The 11,467-nt window shown below is 30.2% G+C and overlaps 1 protein-coding gene across 6 annotated transcripts; it reads left to right on the plus strand.

The window, feature by feature from the left end:
* Positions 1-1,742: 1,742 nt before the first annotated feature.
* LOC114757141 (gluconokinase) lies at positions 1,743-9,703 on the plus strand. Of its 6 annotated transcripts, none has more exons than XM_028946130.1 (5): positions 1,745-1,909; positions 7,026-7,182; positions 7,262-7,304; positions 8,893-8,972; positions 9,115-9,703. In XM_028946130.1, the coding sequence occupies exons 2-5, from the start codon at positions 7,167-7,169 to the stop codon at positions 9,516-9,518; spliced, it is 543 nt and encodes a 180-aa protein (XP_028801963.1). In that variant the 5' UTR covers positions 1,745-1,909; positions 7,026-7,166; the 3' UTR covers positions 9,519-9,703. The 6 variants fall into 6 exon arrangements, with proteins under 6 accessions (XP_028801961.1, XP_028801963.1, XP_028801965.1 ...); XM_028946132.1 differs by having other exon boundaries at positions 1,747-1,909; positions 8,901-8,972; XM_028946131.1 differs by having other exon boundaries at positions 1,747-1,909; positions 7,026-7,149.
* The last annotated feature ends 1,764 nt before the right edge of the window (positions 9,704-11,467 follow it).

Here is an 11,467-nt window from a genome sequence, read left to right on the forward strand (position 1 = left end):
TCTTAGACAAAAGTGGTTTCAGATCGTATTCAACATTTTATTGAAATAATTCCACACTACTGTTAAGATCACTATGTCAATAGAAATAAGCCAATGCATGATAGAAATAAGCCAATGTACTTTGCTTGGTTTAAGGTAAGTCTTAATTATGATATTTATGTATTAGGTGCTATCAATTTTGTCTCATAACTTTATTCATGTGTATCTTTAGGATTGTGTAGTTGCAATTGATGGTAGGATATAAGTATTGGGGTATCTTCTAAAAAGCAAGCATCACGTAAACAAAGAAATAATGTAAAAGAAACAAAATTCTTTTCTAGTGGATATCAATGATAGAAAAGAAATTAATACACAACACACGAACGATCATGGATATAAAAAATTCATCCACTTATTCAAATACCTGATCACATACACTGTGTAGTGTAATAACCACACAACAAAATAGTCACATGTAAATCATATTAAATAGTAATACAGCCCGTTTAACATTGTTATTATCAAGAATCTACACTCCTGATAAAACAATTTATAATTTATAATTATAAAGATATAACATCAAGCCTCAAGCCTTCCAACAAAATCAATAAGAACTAGAATAACTCACCAAGTCAATCACCTTTAATAAGGAGAGGATCCTCATAGTTTAATCACATGCACAAACCTAAGGTCTTAATTCATCTACCAGTATACACTCCAAAATCATATACTCCTTCGATCCTTAATATAAGACATATTTAACTAATTTGATTAGATTAAGAAAATTAGGTAAGTTAATTAATTATAAGAAATGTGACACGTTTTTCCTAAAATACCATAATCATCTTTCTTAATACTCTCTCTTCCTCTTCTATTTGATTATGGTTGAAGGAGTATTTATAGAGATAATTTAGAAAAAAAGTGATAAATATGAAAAATGGGTTTTATATTTAGGATCAAAACTAACTCAACAATTAGATCTTATATTAAGACCGGAGGAGTAATAAATAAAACAACAAACTAAAGTTTAGCATCATTTATCACGGTAAACACAGTCCTTCACTATGACAGAGCATAGAATCAATAAAAATAAATAGCAATGCATTCTACAATTGTACATGATCCTAATGCAGCAATATTAAAATGAAACGGGCATGACATTGAATGGAGACATGTTGCTTTTTCTTGTGGCCTTTATAAGCCTGGGGTGCCTTTCCCACCAGTCCTCCTTCAAAGCTCACTTCTGAAAACATAAAATAAAAGAGTGAGACAGATGTTATATTAACTCTAATTCTATCTAATGTGCTTACAAGTACAACCCATGAGGTGTTTAGGAAACGATAATTCATAAAATAGTTCATCATAATATTTATCAATACAATAGAACCAACAATGAGCACATACATAAACAATTATATATATATATATATATATCATACCATAATTTATTCTATATTGTACCATAACATGATACGTGATCCCAAACCATATGTAACATCTTCATTTTTTTTATTCCTAATATTTAAATATTTGGAAAGAAAATTATCTCATGGTAAATACCATGTAGTTATGTCAGTAAAGAGCATTTACACAAAACATTATTATAGAAATATAAGAGATTACAAAATAATAATCAAATGAAATGAATTATTATTATTATTATAAAAAAAATAGTAAAATGAACCATACAAAAGACGGGTCGGAAGAAAATTAAAACGGGGACCTGAAATCAATTTTCTCCCTTATCACGCGGGGTCAGTAGATGTAATATCCCCGTCGGGTAAACAAAAACCCCCCAGCTCATATCGTATGTTACCATCGCAAGGGAAGAGAGAGAAAACGCGTTGCTCATCTCCTCTAACCGCTCCTCTTGTCCAGTCGCGCAGGTCGGCCATTTTTTCTCCTCCTTCGAGCTTTCGAACTCATCCGCGTAAGTAAAATTACCTCTGTTTACTAAATTTTTTTCATAAAAATTGTTCTACTCAACTAGGTCTATCTGATAAATATAATATTAGGATGGTTAGAGTAAACTTTTGGAATTAAAATTTAGAATGAGTATTGAATTTTGATGGTAGATGGCCCTAAAATTATAAAGCTAAATTAGTAGATTATTTTTCCTGATTTTGTTTTATTTATTGGTTGATTTGAGAATTTAAAATAATTATATTACTTAGAAAGCTTACTATTTGTGAGAGACAATATTCTTTGAATCAAATAATGGATTGAACTTTTGACGGCCTAATTTGGGATTTAAATTTGAAATAAGGAGTTGGAATCTTGAATAAGAACTTAGGCTTCAGACTTTTGGAGATTTTGATTTAAGTAAATAATTTAGAGGTTGACTGAGGATTAACTGAGCAAGCTAAATTTTTAGGAAAAATATAAATTGTTATGAACAGGCTTAATTTTAGGTTATAAAGGTTCGGGAGATTTGGGATATAAATAATAGAAACTTTGGTTTTGGAAACTTGGGATATAAATAATAGAAACTTTAACTAACATGTATACACAAACATACGCTCAATTAATTAGTTAGCTAGATTATATATTAATATATTATTATATTAATTGGGTAGATAAGTTATTAGATTGCTAGTTTGAGTGCAAGGTTTACCTTGTGATAATTTTTTTTTTTCCTTGCTTTGCGGGTGGTAATGAAAAATAATTATCGCATAATTAGTACTTTTGAAGCATAATATTATAGAATATTTTGGGATAATTGAATATTGATATTGCATTTTTGGTTATATCGTTATTGATTTAATTCTTGATGTGGGTGATTGATTCAAGTGAAGTTATACCATGTGATAAGACTCTCATTAGTACACATTGGTTAGTTCATTCAACCACATAATGAGGGATAAGCCCTTACAGCTCCTTATTCGTCCCAAAGTGAAGGATAGGTAGAGTCAGAAAAACAGGTCAAGCCCGTCGGGTAGAGCCATTTAGGCCCAAAAAATTATGAGGGCCAGGTTTAGAATTTTTCCCTTCGAATAAAGAATGTGCTTAAAAGAGCTGGCCATATAAGGTCGAGGACTTAAATAAGCCGATCCTGCAGGGCGAGAGCCAACCCATTTACGTTTTTTTTATAAATTTTTTTAATTGTTTATATAATGTTAATATTATTAATTTTTTTATATTGTTAATGATATTTCAAATATTTAGTTGTGATTATCATTTTGAAATTAAATTTCATAAAATGGCCTGATTTATTTGGTTTTGGACAATAATTTGTCTAATTAAATTTTTTTAAAAAATAGGTTAATTTGGACTTTAATAATGATTTGATTTATATTATATGTGTTGATATTTTTAAACTGCATATATTTGATAAGAAAGTATTTTTGTACTTATATAACTCAGAAACATGGACAAAAAAATACCTCTTAAATTTTAAAATGATAAATGGGTAATTTCGATAGATTTTGACATGTCAAAGCTATTGTAAGAGTAGTCAGCATGACTTATTTGGCCTTTTAAAATTCAAAAGGTGTTTTTTTGTCATTTTGCCTATAACTTATTATTCTATAATTTGAACTAAAAATTTATGAGTGTCAATAATAATGCATCTTAAACTAGAGTAAACTAATAGCTATACCGCAAAATTTATAAGTGAAATTTCTATAAAGTAGGACAACTTGATATTTTTGGCTACTAAAAAAGAGCATACATATGAAGAAAAGCAATTGATAATAGTGATAACAAAGTTTCAAAAAATTAATGGTAGTATTTGTCTATTGCACATTTATACTATTGATGGAATTTTTGGACGTCGTTGTTTTGTTTATGGATGTTGATGGATATTTAGATATAATGATGTTTTGTGTTTGTGACTTAATTTTGTTTATATTTATGCCTTTTATTAGTAATCTCATTACTTTATTTTTATTTTTATTTTTATTTTTGATAAAACATATGGAAAATATTAAAAAAAATTACATTTTTTCTTAAATGAGTCAAAAGCCCGTAAGCCAAGCTTAGCAAAATGAGACATTTTTGAAATTTTAGCTCTATGTTAGCCCGTATTCCCAGTACTAGGGATAGGCCCATATGACTTTTTCTTTGTTTCCCATTGCAACAACCTATCTAAAAACTTGCCAAATTTAAAACATATAAGGAATGCCAATGTCATTACCATGGTAATTAAAGAAAGTAGGTTATAAAAATTGTTCTAGATTTTCTTACTCTGTTATATAACCATAATATAAAAGAATAAGACAATTAGTCAATGGTACAGCATATCATGGTTATAAAAAAATCCTACTACCCATTGTGTATAACAATATTAGGAAAGAATTGTACTCCTAAAATAATTATAAAAAGCCTTCTATGTATCTAATTGACACAATTTGTAATAAATAATATAACGAAACTAAATTAACTTATTTCAAAGAAATCTTCAGAAATATTAAATCGTGGATCTACGACCTTCGAGACTCTCAATATAAAATTTATAATTAAGGACATATAAATAGTTTTAACATAAAAAAACTATAAAAAGAGAAGCATAATGATGTCCTAAGTGGCAAATAACCAATTACTAAACATAACCAAAATTTGGGGTATGTACTAATGAAGGTGACCTTACGCCTCCAATTCCTTCTCACTTGTAGCTCCACTATTGCTCTTGCTTAAAAATCGTAGATATAACAAAGTGAGACTACTATCTCAGTAATGAAATCTTCTACCCTTTTTGCCTACCAACTCCTATAAGAGGCGTCAAGTAGGGCTGACAATTAAAATAATAATTAAATATGTTATCATCACATAACAGACATGTCACAAACATATAAGTTAAAGCAAATATATATATATATATGCATGCTTTAATTATCATTCACTATCTATTATTAATCATTTAGTTCCCGCTTTATATCCTTCTTATACCTGCCAACTTGAACCTATAGGCTAAATCCTAATCATGTCATTAGTTACTCTCACGAGCTTCCTACATATGTGATGCAGGCAGGCTAAAGTTGGAGACAAAAATAGTGTGCGCTATGGAGGCAAAACACATGATAATATATATACATCAGTCTCCACCACTATACCTACCTCGAGTGTTAAACCAATCAATCATAGTCATGACATTTCTCAATTCTTATTAGATCTCAAAAACATGTATCATATGAGATTCAAAACATACCTCAACCATATCAGATAATTAATATCATACCATACATTAATATTTTCAAGTAATCAAGGCATAACCATATTATCCCAAAAACTCATGCTAATATACAAAACATAGTCAAATAAAATTAAGGGCTTGGAGACTTCGCTATGATGAACAAATGACCTTTTGTCATAGCAAACTATATAGTACGCCATAATTCTATAATTTCATCCAAAAATTATTTGTTTGGCTTCTATCCACCCTAAAGTTGTAACAATTGATTTCTTTTTCACAAATCAATCCCACCAAGCAAGTCCCAGATTTCTAAAAAATTTTGCAAAATTTCAAAGCAGTTTTTCTATTCCATATTATTCAAAGTCTATTCTAAAGAGTTCAATTTAATTAAAAACTCCTCATAGAGGAGGAACCAATAGAAGAAACAAGTAAGAATTCATGTTATCCAGTATCCAACAAGTGCTTATGAGTCAAAAATCAAGACCCTGAACTAGGGGTCATCAAACCATATTTCAGATCTACAAGTAAAACGTATATATTACTATAATATCTTATAGGTAAGCTACATATTAAATTTCAATCCATAACTCCCTTTCTAAAGTTTTCGAATTGTTACTCAGAATTCTAGCTAGTACAATTTTTCTAAGGTTTGGAGTAAGAATAGTGATATTAAGTTTATTTAGCTTATATTATCTTTAAATTACTAGATTATATCTTAGAATAATCAATTATAATTTATTCATAACCTAGGAAGAAAACCCCTAATTTATAGCCTATGTTTTATTTTCGAATATTTCAGACAAAAAAATTTAATACAAGTTAAATTATTCTTACTATGAAAGTTCAGTATTAATCTAACCATTGAATTAACGTCTTAGATGTCTTGAGTCTATTATCCAAATTGTAGATCCATCCAATGCTGAACAAATTTAAAAACATAATTTACTACTCAAGGTTTTATGCAAAAAATCTAGAAAAAGGAGTTCAATGCATACCTAATAACCTTAGAGATCGAATCAATAATCCCACTGTTGAAATCAATGACTTGGATGTCTCAGATTGGTAGACCAAATTTAAGCCTGATCCAACCGTTTACAAACTTGCACACAAAACTTTACAGAGACCATCCTAGTTTTATGTAAAAATTATTTAACTTATTCTTAACTCTCCCCTACTACCACCCATATATAAGCTCATAGAACCCTATCTTCCTATCATTTAGTTGATATAGGACTTCTCAACCTTCTTATTTTATTCACTGATTCATATACATATATAGTTATGCATATACACACATACGTCTAATTATAATTATTTTAATTGCTTATATATATATATTTAACATTTGTTAAATTGATTTTAATAAATATTTACTTATAAATTTATTTAAATCTTAGGGATAAAAAATTAGGATGTTACACTCATAGGGAAAGATAGACCTATGTGCCTTATATGTATGCCATTTAGTGAGGGCCTTGGTGATTGTGATGATTCTAAAGCAAAACATTACACCCAAATATCTTTTTCAGGCAGCCTACACTTAAATTTGAAAAGGAAAAAAATATCATGCAAGCAAACAACATTACTAATTTATAAATCGTATGTTTGCCTCATCTTTGTATGCCTTAGGATATGTAACATCCAAATAGAATTTTCTTTTTATGTTTTGCCTTTTTGGGGTTGAAAAGGGAAGTACAACACTACAATCTAAAAATAAACAATTAAGCATGGGTTATCGAGCTCTTCGTACTCCTAAATGGTCCTCCTTCATAATCTTTTGTAATGCATCTGTTAGTGGATGAAATCCAACATCCAGCAATAAAGTGTGATTAGCCATATCCTGCTAGATACTTTCATCTTACCGTGTTCTCCTATTTCTTTCTTCATAGGATTAATAATACATTTTCATTTACAGGGGAAACTAGATCATTTCTAGTGGGTATTGGCTATGTGGCACATCCTGAGGCATTGATAGAGTATTACCAGCAAGAAGTTTACCGTATCAAGTCTCAACTTTGTCGTAAGGTTTTTCAACTATTGTAAGTACTCATCGATAATGGCTTCCAACAACGGTATGTGATTTCAGTTAATGCTGAAATTAAAAGAATACATTCTATTCAATGGATACAGTTGATTTATTTTTTGTCGCAGGTAAAGCTATCGTAATTTGGGGTGTTAGTGGTTCTGGAAAAACGTAAGCATCGACCCTTGTTGCAAATTATCTTCTTTGTGAACGAATTTGAATCTCATAGTTCAATTTATTAGATTTAAATTTTAAGTTTCTTTAATCTCACTTCTCTAATCACTCAATATTTGCTAAGCAACAAGAGTCGAGCCAAATATATGAAATTATGTCAAGAGGATAAACTATTATGCCCAATCTATCTATTTCGCCATGGTGAAGTACTCATGAGGATCTAAATTTGCTTGAGCACTAGGAGTGTCGTGGTATCTGTAGGTTTATTGGCATTTTTAATTGTTTCATGTCTTTGAAAAATCTACTAGCTTTGAAAGAGCTAGAAGCCAGTGTTTTTATAAATCTGTCCATGGCTAAACCACTTTATTTGTTTCATAGATAACATAAACGGGATTTTGTTTGCTAATTGATAATTTTGTGAGATTATTAGCTGCCAAAACTTTTGTGATTTGAATATTCATCTCATACCTTCAATAGATCAATAGGTTTCCTGAGAGTTTTTGGCATTGTGAACATCTTCATTCCATATGCATAAAAAATTATTTTACAAAATATATTGAATTCAAGAGATTATGAAAAATGGTTTATTGAGAAAGTGTTGGATTTTAGTGATGGAAAACTTTATAAGATGCGAAAGTGCAACTAGATTAAAAGTGATGGTAAGGAAACTATCTTCTGTTATTTGCTAACATTCTTATAACTGGTATTAACTAATAATTTTGAAAGGAAAGGTAACTTCAGCCACAAAAAATGCAATAGCTTTGTGTTTGAGGTAATAGTGACAAATCACTCAACTCTAACGATTTTAATTTAAAACTAAACCGCATAGCTTATTGTCTTAATCATGGATTGTCCAGCCAAAAACACCATTGTGTCCACGTTATTTATACACCCTTTTAGTTTATCATCAGTGAGACAGTTTATATTATGCACCATCTGATTATTTATAACAATGTGGTGTTTCCATTTATGTCATTTTGTCATTTCATCTCCTTTTTTTATTTTAGTGTTTTGCTTCCAAATGACTTTCCACTATGCTATTTAAAAGTTATACGAAATCTTGATATTTCAAGCCATATTTTAGATGGAAATTTGTTGATTAATTATGAAGAAATCTCTATTGTAAATCAAATGTCATTTATTTTAACTCAGGGGCATGCTATTGATAGAAGCTATTAGGTTCAAGATATGCCTAATAGAAGAACAGGATATTTGTTCTATTGATTAGTATAAACTCCATGTTTGACTGTACCCTTTTCCTATTAACTTTCTAGACAAGCACATATGAATTTTCAAAATAACGTAGATTGGTTCCTCAAGAATGAACTTTTGTTCTTATATTCGTGAACTTGGTGAAAAGAATGCTAGTGGTTTGTTATTGTCTCTTACTTTGGCGTGTCAGATTGCGTTTCTATTCAACATCTACCAAAAAAAAAAAAAGCATAACCTTTCTTGAATATGGCTCACTTGTACGACTCATTTGAAATTGAAATATGTTGAACATTTAACGTGTTCTTTTATAATTATACTGCTCAGTAGCCCTATTAAGTTTTGTGTACTCATCTACTAAATATTTACTCAATAGCACAATAGGTCAAATGCTGGCAACGGAGTTGAACTACAATTATCTTGATGCTGATGATTTTCATTCCCAGTCAAACAAAGGTATACAATTGATAAAGCTTAGAGTTTTAACTGATAATAGAAGTTCTTTATTGATTATATCAAAGATCTCTTGCTATCCTTTTCCATATTTTTTGTTTTTTCTCTTCCTATCAAGCAATCTTTCACTTCATTTTGTTTGTAGCAACAGATAAGATGCGTATGGGAATCCCGCTTTCAGAGGAAGACCGGATTCCATGGCTTAATTCACTATGCAATGATTTGAGAGAACACTTGACAAACAAAAAGGATGTGGTTCTGAGTTGCTCTGCTTTGAAGAAGCAATATAGAGAAATACTTCGATCTGCTGACCCTAATTATAATCATGGAAGTTATGCCAGTGCTGTAAGTTTTGTTCTGTTAGATTTACCTGCTCAAGTTTTAAGAGATCGTTTAACTGAACGAGCTGCAAAAGGAAGCCATTTTATGCCCGCGTCTCTTTTGCAATCTCAGTTAGACTTGCTAGAGATTGATGAGTCTGAGGGAATACTTAAAGTTGATGCTACTTTGAGTCCGAAAACCATTGTCAATACCATTAAGGAAATGTGATGGATTTAAAGTTTGTTCCCTTTTGGCCTGTTTAATTGATGCTAAGTTTCACGATTGTAATTTAACTAGTACATGACCCATGCGATAGTTGGGCATGAATGGGTGGCTCTATATGTAGCATGGAAAGTTGAATTATTATGGAATGATAAGTTGAATTATACTTCAGGAAATCACTTTATAAACAATATTGGATGTCTTGTTTGTTAGATGGCCTTCATAATCAAAGATCAGTATCTTCAACCATTCTTTCTATCCTACACGTGTTATTGTAGCATATAACTAGCCATACATGAAGATTGAATGTGGTAATATAAGCTTATATTAAGCATCATCTAGCCTTGACTTTTATTTATGGTCATTGCAAAAGAAGGCATTATTAGGAATTGCCTTTTGTATAAAGCAAAAGGCATAGATAAATCAAAAGGTGTAATTTCCTGCGGAATCAAAATGTTTATCCCTTCATAGCTCATAGTTATTATATAATATCCTATAATGGTTCTCCAATCTAATAAGTTATTACAAACCAAACATTATGAATCACTTTTCATAGACAATAAATTAGTATAAACCCTATGTAGATCACAAGTGTGAAGGTAAAAAATGAGATAGTAAATGAGTTGTTTATGCATGATCAAAATCTCTTTCTGATGGATAGAGGAAAAAAAATAAAACACTTTAAGTACCTAAGGAAAGCTAAACAAGTTGAAGGAACAAGTGCTGTACACTTTGATCATTCCACGTACAACATACCCACTATACAATCACTTCATTCTTGTGAACTCGCATATGAAATTGATTATAGACCTTCTTTTGGTGAGTCTTGATAATCATTTCATTAGGAATCATGTTAAAATGCCTAATCCATCTAATGTACATGTGAATAATGAGGAACATCATGCTGCAAATAATGCTCATAATACGCACATGAATAAAGGTGCCTAGAATATAAGCATAAGGCAAGTATATTCTTCCAATGTTGACTACTACCCTTATAACTTCTATAATTTTGATGCTAGCTTCGAATTTAAAAGAGCAGAGCTAGTAATATAAAGGTCTGAATGTCATGCCACACCACGTAACATACAGGTTATAGCGGCCTAACCTGCCTAGCTTGATTTTTTTGAAAAAAATCAAATATAATTTTGTTTTATTTTCTGTGCAAATAAAATTCTTCTTTTTACTCTTTTACTTTAACATGAACGCTGCTAAAAAACACACAGTACCCATCCCTTTTTTGTGTTATATAATACTTTTTTTAAAAGGAAAATAATAATTTAATTAGTCAATAATAATAATTTTTTAAAAATATTAGATGCATGAGAATATGTTTATTGAAAGAGAGCTAGTCACAACTCGTAGGTTGACATTAAAAAAAAAAAACATTGGTTGACATTAAAAATAAAAACAATGTTTCTATATATATATATATATATATATATATATATATAGGCAAGTTGGCCTACCAACTTGCTATGACGGCTTGGGTTGGTATTTTAACAACCTGCTAGGGTGCAAATTACTTCAACCGCACTACTTGACTGGCAGGCTAACTTGTTGCCTGCAGATTAGCCCGTACTCTCAAGTCTAGCCTTCATATTTTGAAAACCTTTCTTTAGGTATCTTGTGTCACAACTCTTTTAGCACCCTATTATATAACAATTAGAATCATTCAGAACTATTATATAAGTCTTAAATGTGAGAAAAATTTCAAAATTTCAACTTTGGTTCCAAGTTACTATTCACTATTCACAGCATTTTTGGTCAAATTTGAAAATTCATAACTAATTATAGAAAAATCAAAACGAAGTGGTTCCAAGCTCTATAGAAAGCTCTTGACATGCTCTTTAAAGAAAAAATAATCATCAGTATCCAGATCTCATGCATCAACCCCAAATTTCATTCAAATTAGTACTATTCATTTGGTCATTTTTTAATTTTTCTGGATTTAT

This window comes from Neltuma alba, unplaced genomic scaffold (assembly GCF_004799145.2).
Source record: "Neltuma alba isolate B1F8T4 unplaced genomic scaffold, ASM479914v2 tig00010569_pilon, whole genome shotgun sequence".
Classification (NCBI taxonomy): domain Eukaryota; kingdom Viridiplantae; phylum Streptophyta; class Magnoliopsida; order Fabales; family Fabaceae; genus Neltuma; species Neltuma alba.